At 45.4% G+C, this 19,711-nt stretch overlaps 1 protein-coding gene across 3 annotated transcripts in view; it reads left to right on the forward strand.

The window, feature by feature from the left end:
* LOC135907201 (phospholipid-transporting ATPase ABCA3-like) overlaps positions 1-19,711 on the forward strand; it is a 314,412-nt gene that overhangs the window by 135,823 nt on the left and 158,878 nt on the right. For all 3 annotated transcript variants that reach the window (XM_070525182.1, XM_070525183.1, XM_070525184.1), the window contains 3 exons: positions 10,406-10,658; positions 12,378-12,430; positions 18,787-19,240. In XM_070525182.1, the coding sequence (XP_070381283.1) occupies positions 10,406-10,658; positions 12,378-12,430; positions 18,787-19,240 (760 nt within the window). The remainder of the gene's footprint in view (positions 1-10,405; positions 10,659-12,377; positions 12,431-18,786; positions 19,241-19,711) is intronic.

The following is a 19,711-nucleotide window of genomic DNA, read 5'->3' on the forward strand; positions in this document are numbered from 1 at the left end:
GAAATATTTGTATACAATGGAAGGCGCACACTAGCGCGTCTTAGATATTCTAGATGCGTGAATCAGGCGAACTAATGTTGTGACAGGTAAATGGCAGAACGCAGGAACACCTAGTATGCCTACACAATCAGTCCTGGATGCAAAAGAAGTCGCCAGGCACAGCTGGGTATGATTCGGACACCGAACGGTCGAGTGGCAAGGGATTTTATATTCGTGCTTACTTATATACTATGTCGCTATTGGCACCATGCCCTCAAGCGTTGCATAATGACAACTACGTTAAACCACCCCAGTAAGCCACCGATATCCTATCACCGGGAAGGTACAATTCATTCGACCGCGTCTCCACAGCAAACGTAATCGACGTTCTACTAACATTTATTTTGCAAGTATAAAGTTTATTTTGGAAATATCAAGTAGCCGATATCTCATGGACGCTAATTCAACTTTAGAATTAGTCTTTATGTGGATTACATCGTTTCATCGTATAGACATATGTGCTACGTCATTCCTGGTGCCTTCATTTGAGGTTTTCTCGAAGATTAATTTAGGGTGCTGTATTGGGGTGTGGGAGGGATTACGTAAAGTTTTGTAGGTAATTTTTTTGCAACAAAGTCGTCAAAGATTTCCCGAGATTTATTGCGTTTGAAATTCCATTCTCATTGAAAGTGGTACTTTTGCAGAAGTAAACGGTGGGACCATAGGTCCAAATTCCACAGTGAAGGCTCGCCGAAAGGTTTGAGATCATTGTTATTCCGAAACACAGTAGCCCGTGGCTATCTCGCGTGGCGCGACTGATCACGTGGTGTCTATTTCATGTAACAACATGACGAAAATAATTTTCTCAGACTCCACATAAATAGTCTCCCCCTCACCACATAGGTTTTTCAAAAGAGTTACGTTTTGGGCATGTTGGTTGTACGTGGTTCTTGAAGAAGGGACACACAACATGTGCAAACTTCAACGGGCTTTTCTTGTGATAGCGACGTATATAAACGCTTCCACAATCTGAAAAAAAAGCAGGATGCGAGGAAAACAAACAAAACCACGTGCAAACCTGCATAACCACATGTGCCGCTGAAACCATACGTTGTCACTGTCATACCTCCAGAAACCTCACTTTCTTGTTACCTAACGCTACAAGACAGGGCACCAACACAACTCTGATCATGCCGAAAGAATTTCTCTGGCCTCAGCTATCTCCCTGGTTAAGCGATCTATGGGAGAATGTAGTATCGTGCATCTGTGAAAGATAGGATAACAACCATTGCATGACTTGCAGTGTTCTGCCACGTGGCCTTCGATGCCTTGCTCTACCTTGCCGCGATGTTCTGCTAGCCTCTCGTTTACGCATCGGCTGGTTTGACCGTTATAACACTTGCCGCAGGACAAGGGAACCCGATGTACTACACCTGCATTGCATGCAACGAACTTGTTTTGATGCTTTATCATGCATTTTAGTTTCTCATTCTTAATTGGGCAGCTTTTCCTGCAAATTCTCAAGTTTTTGGGGAGCCGAGAACACGGCTTTGACATCAGAGCGAGATACTATCTTCTTTAGGTGATGTGAAATTTTATGGAAGTATGGAATGACAACCATTCTTTTTTGCTTCTATCTTCTTTTTTTTTCTTCCAGTTTCCCGAAGCGAGTATTATGTTTCCGCGTGTTCAGATTACAGGTTGGAATGGTCACGTTTGCATCCCATGACTACATGTATTCTTCGTATTTCCTGCTGCGATTTATTCTTGCAGCTTTCGCTAATTTATTATGCTCAGTGTGGCGGGCGCAACTTCCAGTAGGATGAGTACGCTGCGCTTTCTTGTCGTAGGCATGTGCACTAGTGTGAGCGCGATGTACCTGACCTTGTCGAGAGGGCGTTCTGCCCCTCGGCGACTACTGCGAGTATTGCATTGAATATGTCCTTGATTGTAAATCTGCTATGACAACAGGAAGTGAAACGCGCTAGCGGGAACTCAAAACTATACACTAGATATTCTGTAGACCTATGCACGCAGATAGTGAGCATTTATTAGAGGTCACATAATCCAGTGGCGATATCCTTGCCACTTTACGGCAGCAAGTTCTGGTTGAGACTTAGATTATTTATGATACATATTTGTACTGTTTGAGTAAATATGGATATTGACACATGTACTTGCTTCTTTCTCGTGTGAGCGCGTTTCACTGCCTAACACCTAACCCAACTAACGTATGTGCGCATAGTGTAAAACATCATGTTCTATACGCATCTATGAAATACAGATGGCTATCCGGGACGTGCCTAACGGGTGAGGAAATAATATTTGGTGGGAAATGGAACTCGTTCATAACGGTCTCACGCCGTCGTATATGCGGTAACTCTGTTGTGGATCAGGCGTTGCTTCGCTTGACAAGGTACTAGTAATAGTAGCACAGAACATTTATTGAAAAGAAGAACGAGCGTTGAAGCTAGTCGTGCTTCGTCGCTCGCCGGTTGCCAGGCTTCTTCAAGCCCTGCAGCAGCAATTGAGTGCTGTGCCCGTCCTACCAGCCGCAACTATTCGAGCGGATATGAGCCGGTTGCGCTGTTTCCCATTAGTGGGGTTCAAAATGACCGGGAAGCTGGCTGTAAGTGGGCATACCCCAGCTGTGTAAGGTAAGGACGCGTACTCTTTACAGTGAGCAGATCTATACTGGTGTAGACTGGGATGGATGGCATGTCATAGTCTAAGATGGGAGTGATTACGTCATGGCCTGGAGTGTTTGCCAGGCCCCAGCATCTTCGCGAGTTAGTGTTTTGCGCAGAGGTGGTACCGTATAGCGAGTTGAGGAATAGTGATGTACGGTATGAGTGTTAGGTAAGACTCTAGACAAGTCTCAGCCAGAGTCTCTCTGCACAGTGCGAGACTGGTGTGCAGTAGGGGTGCGTTGTGCAGTGCTAGATTAGTGTGGCCTAGGACACAGGTGTCCACCTGCTGATTGCCGCGTAGAGAATGGTAGGCCGTAGCCCATGGGAGGATAATTGTGGCAGGTGTTGTTTCTAGTGAGTGGAATACGTGGCGAGCTTTGTAAGAAATATCGCTGGCGTAGTTGCGGCGTGCTGTTCGGGAGTACGAGAAAATGATGACACAGTCCTATTGCGGCTGAGGCGCTGTAGGTAGCTCAATGGCAGTTTCCCCCGCTTCCGTAATGAAAGTATGTTGTACCGTGGCTGCAGTAATTTATTATTCCTCGCCGTATACACCGCGCAGAGGGTGCGCAGAGAGCGGAGGAATGGCAACAGCATCCATTTTTAACGCGCTAATGTGGCCTGCGTGTTTGAGAGTCAAAGGTCATGTCCTTGCTTGCCTTTAATCAGCATGTCAAGTAGGGTGCATGCTTCTGGGGATGGGTGGCATAGGAATTAAACTGCGGAGGCGAGGTACAATCACGAGAAGGAATTGAAAAGTGTGTAGGGTATGTCGTAATATCTGAAACATGTGTCGCCCGGTGGCTAGTCGTTGCAACCTTTAGAGCTGAAAACCAAGGTAAGCACCTATGCGCTCTGTGGCAGCATTGGGATCTGTAAGCGCTTCTAGTCCTAGCATAACCTTCAGGTTGGCCGTCCAAGCAGTTGCTCGTAGGGTGTTCTTCAGAGATTATCGAGGGCCTCGAATTGTACTCTCCTCATTGGGAGATAAAGAGTGGGCCATTGGAGGCAGCTGATAATGAGTGCCTGTATCAGCCGTAGGATGTCATTGTACTTGCAACCATGCTTCCTGTTGCTGATGCGACAGACCACACGAAGAACTTTTGTGGTGCAGTGTGGTAGGCGTTGCTGAGCAAGGCCAGCTGCACTGTCACTTTCTGTTTTCATGCTTGCTCTATGCTTCTATTTCTGCTTGATAGAAGCATAGAGCATGCTTGCTTTATGCTTCTATTTCTATTTTCATGCTTCCTATTTTCAGCTTGCTCACCCGGGCGTTACTTGTGGCGCTCGTGAGGAATTTAACATCGGTCTGTATCAGGCTTGCTTTCCCTCACGGTTTGCACGTTAGCAATAGAGCTCGTAGAACGCCTTGAAGTCCTCTGCGTGCCATCTAGTTCTGTACCTTGTTGGCTGCATGTTGTACGTAATTCAGCCCGTATGTAGGGTGTGTTTGATGCCTCGTATAACACTAAGGATGGGATTCTCGTCATGGCAATGTTGAATTGCACTGATGAAAGCACTGCGCTCAGCGATGTGTCAGTGCTGTGTGTGGGGAGGTGGTATCTGCAAGTTGTCCATGCCGACAGTGGTTGTATGGTAGGTGTTGCTTAATCTAGCGACGGCGACAGTGATTATGGGGCTCCACAATTGATGTTGTGTAAGTTGGACTTACACGATGGGACGGACCAGCGGTTTTCTAAGCACACGAGCATGATGTCGTTGAATGCCACCGAATCACGCCTCATACAGAAAAGCACTGACGATCTGCTTGCGGCGCGAGTCGTTGCAGCCGAGCCGTATCACGCTTGCCTGCGGACTGATTACGTGATCGGTTCTGTCATGTGAACCCAGCTATTTGCTCCCTATAGTGATATGGGTGAAACATTGTGAAAAGTTCCCTTAAGGAAAAAGAGACGATAATTCTTTTTCTACTGTTCATTCTAACATGGTCGAGGACTTCTTACTTTAGTTGGAGTAAAATATCTTGGTGAGAAAGGCTTGGCCGGAAAGCAAACATAATGTCTTGGACGAGATGTTGGGTCTTCTAGGTGATGTTTAAGGTTTTTGTGGACAATGTGCTTAAAGAGGCTCGATTGCGCAACATTTGGACGACACACACAGACGAGAAGCACACACTACAGAGCGCTTGTAGAGTGCGTTCTCTTCTATGTGTGTCGTCCAAATGTTGCGCAATCGAGCCTCTAATATGCTATACCAACACGCCGAGTCCTCAACCTGTGCTCAAAGAGCTATTCCAAGTAAGCTTTTAGTGATATGGTACGATATGGGACGTAGGCTTGTTATACAGGGCGTTTTAGCCGGTTTGGGCATTCACATTATTTTAACGGGCTTCCACTCAGTCGGTAAGCACCCCGTTTCCCAATGTTTGTTGGGAAGGTGAAGGTAAAACCAGCAAGGAGTCGCCGTCAAGGTTCCGGGGCATTTTGTTGGTGATTAACTCATGGCCAGACGTCATATTGTGAGTGCATTTTTTGTGAGCTCGCATAAGTACGCGGGAAGTGATTGGCATGTCGAGTGACTTATTCGCAGATCTCCTAGTAGTTTCACAGTTGAGACTCGATTTCTTTATTTATTCATAATACTTCACAGGCCCACTGAAGGGCATTGATGAAGGGGGGTAAGAGTTTGTACAGAATGGAAAAATGTAGCATAAAGAAAGAAAACAAAGTCCCAAAACAAAGGTTCTTTGCACTTATTGTGTACTTCTCCTTAATATCTTTGGGGAAATTGCTAGCTGGGGCTAGTCGAAACATTAGCTGCATGGTGTACTGGCTCTGCCGCTTGTAGTGAGTGGGATCGAGAAGGGGCCGGACAACGTTTACTGAGCCAACACTTCCCTGCGGAGGAATGCACCTCAGACCTCAGTTTTGTCGCGGAGGACGATCGGCGAATGCCTCAGTGGCAGCAGTAAGGGCTGCGATGCGCAGTTCTGTTAGCGTCATCCTTTGACAAAACAGTTTCGGGCTCTCCGGTGAGGCAGAAAGTGTGTAGCAACTGCTGAGTTATCGGTCGTGAGTACTTTGTCTTTCGAGTGTTCATAAATTGGGTCTTGGATACATTTGATCATTTCCTCAAGTTTGTCAATGGCGATAAGTCAAGTGGCCAGAGGGTCATGTCTGAAGGCTGTCAAGTGTGTTAGGTTGGTGGCTCCAAATTAATTGCGTGGGAGAGAAAAAATATGTCTGGAATACCAGGGAGGTTAAGCAAAGCTTGTTCTTGTTAGCTACCATGCACTGAGGGCAGAAGTAAGGCAGAAAATATCAGAAGAATGGTAACAGGCCACACTTCTAATGTTTATGGCGAAGGCCCGTAGACCAAAGGAACCTGAGTACCGGTAATAAATGGTGTTCGTTTGTTGGGAACACTGGCCCAGAACTTTCTGTTCGGAATGTACAATCGGTGGAGCGCTATGCAAATCACTTGCTTGTGTGTTTGAGCGTCTAATCAGCTGCATGTGTCGCACGTGGGGTTGTTGGACATTTCAGTAAGGAAGGCACAGGTCTGTGTAAATGCGACTAGCAACAACAGTAAACGGCGGTAATCCAGGAGCTAGATGCAGCTGTGTATCTGGAGGCAAAGAAGGTGAGCTACTCATGGTGAGAACACGCGAGTTTCACAGGATCAATGTACGTTAAAGGGACATACAGAGCAGCTCAGCCATAGAACCAGCTGACGAAGGCAGAGTCAAAACAAATCGACAACTTTTATGAGGAGATTGGGTGGCTTCATTGTTGTGCCATTCCGTTGGTATTGCAGTGCCCCAGGAGCCACTGGAAGGTTGTGTCATGCCCCTGCCCTGGTTGCGATGATAATGATAGGTCTGTCAAATTTCTGAGAGAAGTTGTTCATTTGTTTTCATGATGCATTTTCTGAATTAGAACTTTATTTCATGTATTGTGGCATGAGGTACGCGTAGATTACTGGCCATCGTCTCATATATCACTGCAGCAGCCAGTGTGCGCAGTCGGTCGGTCAGTGTTAAGTGAGGGTACATTCCTTTATTCATGCTGTTGTCCATTTTGATAAAATGTTGCGAATTAGTGAGGATTGCGGGTTGATGATACTGTAACGTTTCATATAGAGCAGAACTATGCCTATGGTCATGTTTCTGGTGTAGTCCCACGCTGCATGCGTGGCGAGGAAGCGACCTAGGATGAGTATTGAGTAGTCAATTACGGCTTGCTGGCTGTTTGTTCTAGCGAAGGACCTGGTCTAGGCGGCCTAACCTCTTTCGGAGTGGTACATATGCTGAGAACGTCAAGCACAATCTTGACAAGGACATGATCGATTAGAGTCTTGAGGGTATTTAGGATGTTTGCCAGTGGGGTACCTGTCAGGATGGCGTGCGTGCATCTTGGGCAGCGTGCGTTTGGCATACTCAATAGGTAGGTTGCGTACCTCTTTGCTCGAGGTTCATAACGCTGGTGGGTTTCGTTGAATGCCAGTGTTACCGAGCAGAGCCGCGACAATTGCGATGTCAAAGATGGGGGATGTTCTTCACCGAACTTAGCCCTTTTGCTTACTCTTTGTGCGAATTCCAGCAGGGTCGCTTCGCGTTGGAAGTACGCTCTGCGTTCGCTTTGTAATTTGTTTTTAACCAGAACGCCATCGTGGTTCATTGTTGCCATGTTCTGACAGAGATTAGATGATTACGACGATTTGTTCCATCAAATACTTATGCGTAAAATATAATGGATTTTTGCGGGGCCATGTAGAGACAAAGTACTACGAATTATTAAACGCCATAATAACTCCGATCCTACATTTGATGTATAATTTTCCCTCTCTATCCTTAGCGAAGCATCCCATGTTATTTATTTCCAGAATAAATGCGTGTGCCATTACCTTCAATTTTTTTCTGTTGCATAAGTCACGCATACTTATGACGGACAATGAGGCATCGAGATCGTTTAGTAGGGCTTTCAGGCCTTCAAGGGAGGGGGGGGGGGGTTGGTAAATGACTTGAAATTAAATATAGTGTCATGGACTTACCATTCCATTCGCGACCTTAAAGTTATCTCTTAACGCGCCGATGCTCCCTATTTCAAACCTTGATTTCAAGCTTATCAGGGGGCGGCCTGTCTCTCCGAACATTTATGCTTATCAGTGGGGCCATAGAGGTGTCTTGCAATAATTCACATGCGTATACTATCATGCATTGCTGGGCAATTTCGCAAATATGGTTCGTGCACAATAAAGAATATTACAGATTCCCATTGCCGAGGGGCCCTTTCCAAAGCTTTTCATTTATCTGACTATTGCAATTACAAATAACCTCACACCAAAAAGAATACAAAGCGTGAGCCTATGCTAATAAAAACTGCCTGACATCACGATGTCTTATGCACAGCAAGGTGTTTTTATTGGAACATCACGAACAGGGTGCCTTTTTAGCTGCACCAAATTTTTTAAAGATTGCCTATTGTAGATGGCACGATTGTAACCCTTGATCTAGATTGCTTGATGAGGCGGCCATTACTTGTACGAGAAATGAAAATGTTCAATGATTAACGTAATTACGGTAATGAATTTCTAAATAATTACTTTACGCGATAAATTTCAATGTACGAATTATAACCACTTATTTTGCAGGGCGTATCCACTTGGAAGAAATTCTCTGGATGGCACTACAGTTGCGAGATATTCATTTTCAAAGCGTCTGTCGAAATGCATTGTTGTTCCAGTTACGTCTGTGCTTCGAGGCATACAACGGCAGTTTCTTAAATATGTAACTGCAACACCGGAAGGTTGGCACCAAACGCCATCAAGGCCTGTCCCACCGCGAGTCCGCAACTTAAAGCTTCTGAAAACGTTGTAACGAACATAATGCGATCCACATCCACGTAGCACGCAAAATTGGGGCTGCATGGGATACTTGCATGCGCACGATGTGAACGAGACGCGAGCCATGCTACCCGAGTTCCAGAGTAGCTATATCAAAAAACAAAAACAAACGACGATCACATCTAGTAAAGGAAAATTATTGTCTTTTTCTTAGCCTACGCATGCGCAACGCAGCCCTGGTGGCAGAAGCTCAGGTCTGCCCATCATTACCATACTGTATGAGCTGCTCCTCGTACAGCACCTGTAGACACCAGGAGCTTTTTGTGCCCGTTCTTCCTTCTGTGTTTACTTCCCCTTTCCCTTCCCCTAGTGCAAAGTAGCAAACCGGAGGTTTTAACTCTGGTTAATCTCCTTGCATTTGCATTTCTCTCTCTCTCTCTGTAAATACCAGCGCGAGAGTTCCTTTTAGTAATTGTAGTGTGGAATCCTGAGGTTCTCACATGTTGTAAAAAAGGTGGAGGGGAGAAGCGATGACGAAGGCCAGTTGTGGAGAGGCTGGTCATAGGTGGCAGAGAGCGCGGCGGCGTGCTGCGCGCTTAGGGCGAGAGGGTTTGCTGCGTCGCTGAGGGAACAAAGGTATTTGCGGGTGCCAGAATGGTAGCAACTGTATACCTTGCGTGCAGTTCATGATCCAGGCATCGAAGAATGTGCATCGTGCCGCAAACTCTCCCAAGCGTCAGGTAGAATGTCATTTTTTTTTTTAGAATTGAGACTACTTTCCTCAAGCCATTATGCATGAGCGCTGACAAGTGATATACCCGAACATTTCTCTTGCTGAGCTTCCGTATTAAGACCGAAGGTCTCGCTAAATATTATCGGCAAACACTCAATGATATTGTTACGTGTAGCTGACGTACGAGTCTATTTACAATATATTAACACGTAGACAAACGGTGGCAATGATGGCGACGCTATATCAAGCGGTGGCCACGTCGTCTTCCTTCGCCTCAATGCAGCCACACTGTGGCGGCTGTTCCGCAGCAATATGCATCAAGCATCATTTCTTGATTAAAAGCAGAAACACGGGACAAAGAAGACGAAGTTTGCCACGCCATAGTTTTCTCAGATAATCGCCTTCCAATTTCGTCCGTATATTGGCAAATCCTTCATAGTGGATATAACCCAGTGACACAGAACAAACAAACAAACAAACAAACACAAACAGACACTCGCTTTCTTCTGAAACTACGGTCAGAGTAGATATACCTATGCAAGATCTCCGGCTGCGGTGGCATCACTCACGCAATGCACTGCAAATACAGATGCTAGTGCTTTACCACGTGCTTTAACATGCTAGTATATTACCACGTGCTTTTGCATTGTAGCTCACACTGAGTGCAATAGTACCTGTATGGATCACTTATGATAATAGGATAATAGTTACGTGTACAAGTTCCAAAAAAGCCCTAGGTGGCTTGGCGTAAAGCCTACTTCAGTGAATGAGCCTGGCGTGCCCTTCTATTGCTAAGATATTCACTCGAACTAGTTTTTCTTTTCGTTGATTTTGCTTATTCTTGGTGCATGTTGCACCTTTAGGTAATAAATAAATATTTTTGGGGTATTTATCGTCCTTAAAAGGATAGCCATGCATATCTTTATATCTTTGCTGGAGCTAATAATCGTGCAAGCTATACGTGTCACACCTACTTTGTGTCGGACGGCTAATTCAATCAATCCGACATGCACCTTTTTACATAGAAAAGCTTCGTGAATGATCTCCTATTGACATCAGGAAGTGACATCATCAACGTCGTGGTCAGTAGAGTAAGCTCCGCAGCTATGCTGGGCCAATTTCACAGTTGAAACCACATTCGTGTTTCCGAGCGGTGTAACGACTACTCATCCGTGACTGTGTTTTGTATTTCACGCAGGCGTCGGATACAAGCTGACGTTCGCCAAGGTGGCGAATGCATTCAAACTCAATGACGTCATGAACATCGTCCGCCATGCTGCGCCTGAAGCAATCGTCGATGACGACAAGCAGGAAGAGGTGTCCATCGCACTGGGCACTTTGGACAGCAAGGGATTTCCTGCAATGTTCAGTGCACTGGAAAGTTCCCTTCAACGACTTGGCATTGCAAGCATCGGTGTGACCGTTGCCTCGATGAAGGACGTTTACTTGAAGTAGGTTTCACTGCATTACACTTCATTATTGCGGCAAAGTTTTAGGCAGGCATGGCGATTACACAGAAAATTCTTTACAGAAATTCTTACAGATTCTTTACAGATTCTTTACAGAAAAAAAAGAGGATCACGCGAAGTACACGAGCACAGAACTGCACCTTGTTGTTATAAATAATCAGCCTAGCCAATAGTACGGCACAAACAAAAATAGTATAGAAAAGAAAGAAAATACAATGGCATTCGAAACGACAAGCATCTACTAATTCATAAATTTAGCAAATAATGTTAAGTAGTTCAGAATATCAACTAAGGAAGGTCACTGGGTACGCGGAAGCTTCGGTGTCTTCTGTTAGTTTCAAGACATTGTTAGTTTCAAGAGATGTTGAGCTTAAGATATCGGGTAGTAATTACACGCCGAGGTTCCTATTATCAGTAGGCACTCATGGTGTTTAAACAGCTGAACATTTGAGCTGTTTGATAATGAGAGCTTTGCGACTGAAAGCGATGTAATAATCGACAATGATATTGCTATAGAGAGATGTGCAGAATAGATGGTTTATTTACAGAATATACAAGGAGGATAAAAGTATGGCAGGAGCAGCAAAGATGGCTGTCGATAGACCTCACTTCGTCATCCTCTTGTACGCTCTACGCTTCAGCATCTTCTTCATCCACAGGAAAACTGCCTCATAACACTCAAACTCTCCGGCAGCAATAGCACCGACTCGGTGTAGGTGAGCGGGGAGTACATAAAAAAACTTGCAGAAAAAGTATTGAGGAGTCTCCTGGACATGACAAGGCGCAGGACGGACAACGTGTAGAATGTCCGTGCGGTGACAAGCAGGTGGTGATGAAGGCGACAGTGGAGCGATTTCGTAAGAACGGTGACTTGGATGGCGGCTCACACGAAATGAACGGTGTGCTGAAAGAGCAAGTTTTGGGGATCGTCAGGCACGTACTGCTGGGGCCACAGGAGGAAGAGCAATCCAGGAACAAAAGTTTGTGGGACTGTGGTGGCTGTTGCAGCGAGACTGCGGGTGTATTTTCGGGGACTCAGAAAATCGGTTCCTTGCAAGTTGACGTGCGTCGTCAGCACGGGCAATAGTCTCTCGAGCACACTCACTCGGAGGGTACCCATAAGAAGGAACCAGGAGGTCCACGGGTAAAGTAGGGCTGCGACCGTATAAGAGGAAAGAGGGTGAAAAACTAGTGGTCTCATGTCGCGAAGAGTTATTACACTGTGGAAAAGGAGGCTAAAAGTGGGACAACAACAAAAGTAGCGGGGGACAGACATAACTTCGTCCTCCTCTTGTCGGCCCTACACTTTAGCTTCTTCTTCTACATCCGCAGGACAACTGGCTCATAACAGTATTGCAAGTCATCTCACCTTTAATATGATTGTGAATATCAAGAAAGCGAGTATTTTGCCTGTGCCCCTTTAAGAGACAAGTATAATATAATTCTGTGCGGATTACCTGAAAGTTCTTCCACATTTCATAGTGACCTTCGGCGAGCATCATAAGCGCGGGGCGCTTACTTGAGCAGTGTAAAATGTGGCATTTTTCTTTCGTTATAGAGCACGCAAGCGAGGCAATTACATAATTGGAAAACGAGACAACTAACTCCTTCAAAAGGATCAAAAGGTTCCGTTTTATGAATATGCAGATCTATCCCAGTGGAATTTGCACAGCATGGTTGTCTGTTTTTTTTTTTCTACAGGATAAACTTGGACTGGGCCCTAGGCGGGAAAGAACGAGAACATGAAGTAGAAGGTATGACACTATTTTTGTTTTCAAGTATAACTTTTGCCGACAGCATTCAGTTTATTCGTCTCAATACAACAGGCTTGTCGATCAATCAGGCACTACATGAAACATATAAAGACGTATGATCAACTTTACGAAACGTGTCCTGTAACTAAATCATGTGGTAAAGAGCAGAGAAGCAAATAGCCGAAAGGAGAGCCAGACTTATCATTCAAAGTCCTTACTGATAAACACACCCTGGGGACGCGTACATAGCCAGCCGTCTCTACCATGGAAGGTACCACCAGCTTTAGCTTTGGACGCAGGATCTTCAGCAAACGATGTGTGATCCGCCAGATTAGAAATTAAACAACTGCCACGTCGTTTTGCCCACCGACGAAATATGATGCTAATTGACTAGGAAGCAGAGCTGTAAATGCAGAAAGTGGGGCACCTCGCATGAAACTGCCGCAGCACATAGTGGCTTAAGTGCATATACTGCTCCGAACATCATCTTTCAGCACTTTGCACCACATGGAATAAAGACAACACCCGTCACACGGGAACTATGATTCACGTGTCAAGCATGAGGATACGAGAACTGTCAATTCAGTAATGACCAGTGCACGGCTAGCACTAATAGATCAGCAACTGTCATCATGAAAACAGTCACTGAGTGGTAGCTCGGAAAGCATCATTCCGCGTTAGTTGAGTTGCTGCTTAACACGGGCGTTCGTTGAATCTGTACTGGTTTCTAGCCTCACATTGTGCTTGTCGGGTAGCTTTACCAGCTTGTTCTCGCGGACGTTGCAAGTTTACCGGCTCATGATTCAGGCGACTACTCAGGTCGGCTAGTCGACTATCTTCTGGCACATATCCGAAGGGTGGCTCAGAGCCTGATCTTGTTATTGTCTGGCCTAGTGAAGAATCAGGATTAAACTGAGCCTTGCGCAAGTGAGCATCCCAATTCCGATGGGCCGTGTATTCCATGGCACTCGATGTCAGAGATACCAAACTCTGCTAATGCTTGCTACCTGCCTATTTGCATGTGGTTGAGGTATCGCTCCAAATGTGCTCCTTACTCCCCGCGAGACCCGAAACTCTTCAAAAAGTTCAGAAATGAAGCGCGAACAGCTGCTAGAGATTATTATGAGAGAATCTCCTTACGCGCAAATAAATGCTTCCAAGAACTTTACCACATACTTAGCCTCTGTTCGACTGTAAGCACGCGAACGTATCAGCTTGGTCAGGTGGTGAATGAGGGCTAAGAACACTCCGTTCCTGAGGCAGCTCATGGCGACTGGCCCTAATTGGTCCAACTTAACGATCCTAAATTGTCTCTGCTCTGGTACAGTTTGGTGGTGATATCTCTGAACCTTGCCGCCTCGAGTCTTGAGGAATGACATCCTAATTACCGCCGTACATGCTGTTCTACATAGACGGTCATTTTTGTTAACCACAACTTATGTCTGATGCGTACGGCAAATTGACCCTAAGCAAAACGTCTCCAAAGTCATGGTGCCTTACTACGATAAACTTTCTCATGCTCTTTATTTTCGACTTTCTCTATTGTCATGCTCCCTACCAGGGCAAACAGCCCTCTTTTTGCACCACCGTCCTGATATTTATAGTACAGGAGTGATTTTTAGCTTGAAGTGCGCGCCATGTTTCGTTGCTTATCATTTGGGTAGTGGCTCTCGCAGTATAGCAATCCTCTGGCGCAGTTGAAAGTCTAACATCTGGATAATGGCCGCTTTTTTCTATTGGCCCAGTGCAGACCAGGGCAGAAAGTTAGGTGAGGTGTTCGAACTAGAAATCATGCAGGCACAAGTGGGAGTCAGCTAGCTCAAGATAGCGGTAATTACAGATCGCTCAGAGATGCCTTCATCCTGCAATGGTTATAAATAGACTGATGATGATGATGATGGATCGACTAGTGTACTGCACAACTCAGTGTGTCTCACCCGTTCAAACGTTTCTACAGAAGTCTCTTTATGCGCTTCGACTGTCGCACAACTCGGAGCATCCACATGAGCCACTTGGGTGCCTCATTGTTGCTTAATAGTGTCAACATGCTGTTTAGTTCCTCAGACATCCCCGCAACTAGTGGCTCAGCAAATTTCCTCGTGCCCAAGGGAACTGTAACAATGCAACTTTGCACTCTGGTGAACCCCAACCGCAACAGAAACTATCGCATCCTCCCCACAGCCCATGCAACTGCCCTACGTATATGCCGACTAAAATTTACTTGTGTTCTACTTCCCTGGTTCCTCGATGTACGCAATACACTAGATGTCACGGATTTGTATCGTCCTTCTCTACGAGTATACCAGCTACTCTCTTAGTACTCGCATCAGTATTCACTTCAGTCTCGTGACTTTGGTCGAAGAACTCTGAAATTGGCTGTGAATAAAGTTTGATTTTCAGCTAGCGTAAAGCATGGTGGCATATACTCACGACTTCTCGTTTTTTTCACCCTTGAGAAGATGGTTGAGGGGGTCAGTATATATGACATAGCCCGGCACAAGTGACCTGAAGCTCACCAGCCTAAGAACACTTCGCAGCCTAGTTGCATTAGTTGGTACAGGCAATTCTCTGAGTTCGGCTAACTTTCAAATACTCGGCTTTTGTTACATTAGTTGGTACTGGCAGTTCTCTGAGTGCTGCTAACTTTCAAATACTCTGTTTTCGTGAATCGTGAGCAGAAATTCACGGTACTCGACCTCATTTTTTTCAAATTTACATCAGGACATACAGTGCCAATCGTGCCTTGGAGATGGCATACATAATGTAGTGTTGTCGCGTGGGCAAATCTTGGGGCAGAACAAGTAAATTGTCTAAATCAAGTTACCACGCTGCACTCACCTGGTGAAGTACGTTGACAATCATTTTTCGGCAAGCAGGTAGATAAATATTTAAACCAAATACCAAGTGCTTTGGTTTAATGTATCCGTGTAGCGTGTTGAATACTGGCTTCTGCATACTCGGCTCAACCAGAGGAATGTAAAATTTATCAAGCGCCATGTCCAATCCAGTGAACAAGTTTATTTGATCTAGGCGATCCAACACATTACCAATTACTGGCAGCGCAAAGCGATCTCACACAGTTTCCATGTTCAAACGGCAGTAGTCCACCACCACTCTATATCTTTCATTATTCTTCTCGGCTAAAGATACTGAATTGTTGTACTTGGACTCTGTGTCGGATCAGTTCACAGGCCTTGAGTATCTACTGTTCTGCCCATCGAAGTCAATTAGGGAGCCAACTCATTAGCGTACTTCCCGGCTTGCCTTAATGACCATAGCCGCTAAAGTCGTGTATCCGAGATGCTTGGTGTGCATTTGAAATCACTTTCGGTTTCATTTCTGCAACTCGCACAACTCTGTCTGTAATTTTATCACACGCAGCCCGAATCGCAGCGCCCGCACTCTAGGATAACAGAAGGAAAACTTCCCTAAACACGGCCTCCCAACCGTTGCTATTTTTGCCGCGCTGGCACTGCAGAATGCGAATTCAGCATCTCACTGTGATTGAACAATGACGCGATTGCATAGGCTTGTATTTAAAGCGTAAAACTGATTTTGATTGTCAACTATAGGAGGGCGGGATCTCCGTTTTATCGCTAGGATATGCAACTGTGAAGTACACTCGAAGCAAATTGCTCGAGGCTAGAAAGAAGCATCAGCATCGAAGTAGGGCAGGTGGATTAATAATGCCACCGCATGCAAGCACTTCCAACCTATACATTGCGTATACACTGCAATGTGCGCGGTGGGCACAGTGCGCAAGCAGCGAGGCTTGATACCGTGGATACCTATGCATGCTCAAAGACGTCAACGCCAGCAGCTCGTTCTACGTATGAAAGCACTCTGGCCGGCGAAAGTGTGATCTCCAGCTAATTTGAAGGCGTCAAAGCCAAGACAAAGAGGAGGCAGACTAACTACGGTGTACGACGGTCATGGAACCTGAATCACTTTGAATGTTCTACAAAGAACGTACTGCGAAATATGTTTCTCGAGAAATCTGAAGGAAAGAGGGTTATGGAGGCTGCCTCTATGCGTGAGCCGAAAAGGCCTCAGGTGCAGCATGAATTGGACGTCCTCCTGCAAGATAACTGCAATTTTTAATGCTATAATTAGAAATGCAACCGACGCGTCGAGCGGGCAACCCTCTCAGGAAATCTGCATGGGTCCGGCAGATGTCACTAATCCATTTCGGACATGTGATTTTTAATTGGCTATCCGTCAGGCATAGCGTGCGATCTAGTGTGTTGCTTTACTTTCTGCAAACAAACATTGCGACATGAAAATGTTATCTTTATGTGTTTTTTCTTGTAGAGTTTCTGTCTTTCTAATGCTCGGTGCACCTGACTATACAAATGCTAGCTCACTCGTCGTCGCTATTCTCAGAGGCAGACTTCTGCCGGTAAGGTTTTGCTAGATGGCATGCCGGGAGGAACGAAATTTTTTTACGCCTAGTAAAGTCTAAGACGTTAAAACTGGAAATTGAGTATAGTGGCTCTAAAAGACCCAGTAGCCCTTTTCCCTGATTTCTAATGCAGTTTAGAATTTCCCAACTGACGCACCCACGTTTAGGGCAAGCGTTCCTAATCTGTAGTGAAGTAATCATTAGTCGGCACTGCCCGGACGTGGACTGCGCGTTTCATGACAGGGCACCTGACGATGACATCGTTACGAAGCGGCACTGGCGGAGAGCGAGCCATAAGAACAGGCTGAGCGCTATCTCGACTGCTCTTTCGGCCCGTCGCTGTACCTGTGTCATCTTTTCCAAGATATATCCGCTGAAAATTATGTCGAACAGGAGTTTGACCCCTTAGCCACCAACATGGTACGCAGGAGACCGTGACGGTGGTAGAAAAAGGTCGATCAATTTGCTAGATCTTGCCATTCGTTGAAACATCCGCAAGGGCAATCAATCAGCTAGTCCATACCACATCAGAAGAGCGACCGAAGAGGTTTGATGCCTCTGAAACGCATATTGTTCTTAAAACGCGAGGTGCACTCGGCAATATAAGAGAAATTGATCCTTTTCCGGCGTCCTTAAGGCAGTTGCTTCTTAGAGGATGATTTTCGCACTTTCTTGGGAGTTGTACTGCTCTAATTTCGAATTAGCAAGCCACGTTAGCGACGCACGCATACCGACACAGGTGCTCCTCATTAGAAAATTTTGTTGCATTCACAAAATTTATGTAGTTTACTGGAATGTTTGTCGTAACCAATACAGGCAATGGAACTAATGTCGAAATATGTTCTTGTGTTGCTGTATGTTTGTGCTGAAATGTTTTAAGGCTATAATGCTCTTATCTGAAATTCTTCAAATTGCTTTACTTGTACCTTTGGTTTGGGATTTATTTCAAGCCAGTTTAACACCAGGAAGCACACCGTGTCATTTTTGATATGCTACAGTTGTAGCTGCAAAACGCTTACTTAGGGGCTGTAAACCAAATGTCGAGCCCATACTAGTGTTTTTATATGCAGTACACAGACTATAGACACAAATGGATCAGTAAATAAATTATGAATTAAGTATTTACTGTACTATTCGATTTTTACTAAGTTATCATGTCAGTCTTCTTTGTACCAATGTACTCTCTGTTGCAAAATATGCCTGGCAAAAAGCTGTTTTCATTTTGATTTATGTGGAATGGTGATCAGGATTTGTGAGGTTAATCCACTCAATTTCAAGTTTATTGCTTCACAAAATGCTTCCAAGTTTTTACAAAAACGATATACAATAGGAGCTTCCATAGTGAATTAATGTATTGGTTTCACTTGAATTGGTTCGAATGACCCTATTCGTTTTATACTATTTAACTGCGATCGCACTACCAGTATGTATATCTATTTAATAAAGTTTCACCGTAATATGACGTACGTTTAGCGTACACTACCGTGCATTATCTCGTCTAAGCCTTTTTCGTGTTGTACTATCCCATTGATTTACGTAGGCCGGTAATCCTTCCCCCGGAGTATGTCTTTCATATACTTGATCGCGGTAATAAAGTCGCTGTCCAGGCTGCTTCATTTTCTAAGTCTTACCTGCCACGCGCATCGAACGAGTCGAACTACCGACCGCATCAGCTGCAACTACTCTAAACCCTCACGCTTCCTTGAATGTGTTAGCTGACGCTATACAGCAGAGAAATGAACATTGTTTTATACTTTAGGTTGTACATGTGGGCGTCTGCGCATAAATGGCATTCTTTTTACATCATACCTAATACTGCAAAAGCTGGAACTGTGCAATGTTTGACAGATTGTCTCGTACAAACCACTCCCCTCTGTCGTGTTAATCATCCTTACGGTACTTGAAATAAATGAATCAATCAAATCAATGAGTGAATACCGCTCCCACCTCGCAGGAAAAGACATCGAAGGTGTCTGCAAACCAATCACGAAACGGCGCACAATGGCCAGATCGTTCGTTGCCCTCTTCAGAAAGCGGCTTTTGAGCCTCTTGCGGAGCTGGGATCTCCTCGTAGCGTTTGGCCTTGTGCCACTCTTATTGCTGGTGTTGTTCACGTGGAGTTCGGGACATGGGCAAGCAAGCCGCCAGTTGGTGCAGAACCATAGCCAAGGTGGGACCGCCGACCTCGCAGTAAATATGGGCGTCCATTTTCCGGGATCCACCGTGCTGGTTGGTGAGTCACCGGCCACCGACGTAAGTCGAAACCTGCGAGCACTCGTGGAATCACAAGGCGGCCGCGTGCTCACCACCACAAAAGACGTGCGGAAGGAGCTCCAGGAAATCATCGAGCAAGACTTCTCAGGTTACATCAAGGAGTACGCCATGATCGTGGAATTCAAAGAGAATGTGTGAGTATATTGACCCGATTTATGCCGTCGAATGCGGTTACAGTACTTTTTTTTTCGAAGAAGTCGTCCCTAAGGCACAGTAAGAAAAGACTAGGAAAAAACAAAATTACAAATCTCAATGCGATCTTGCGTGACGCACGAAGCCTAAAAGAGCTGTACAGGGCTACGTCTTGTACCGAGACAGGTGGCGTCGTTCTCGACGCAGCCTTCCCACTTGCGGTGCTGTGTTTGCTACTAGGTTTCGTTGCATCATGCTTATTACTGCGGAAAAGGGGAAATAATGGCGAATCCATGCAACGAACATTGTTTGAAGCGCAGGAAGGACTAATCTTTATTCCGGTTTGAAAACAAGTTCTTTGACTCGAGCTAGTCGGTATGGATATACACAGCGAGAACAAAAACGAACGCACATGTTTACCAAGGACGAGCTAACAAGGGCACAGGGAACATGCACAAGGAAAGACCGTGCCA

The sequence above is a fragment of the Dermacentor albipictus genome, chromosome 9 (genome assembly GCF_038994185.2).
Source record: "Dermacentor albipictus isolate Rhodes 1998 colony chromosome 9, USDA_Dalb.pri_finalv2, whole genome shotgun sequence".
NCBI classification, from domain to species: Eukaryota; Metazoa; Arthropoda; class Arachnida; order Ixodida; family Ixodidae; genus Dermacentor; species Dermacentor albipictus.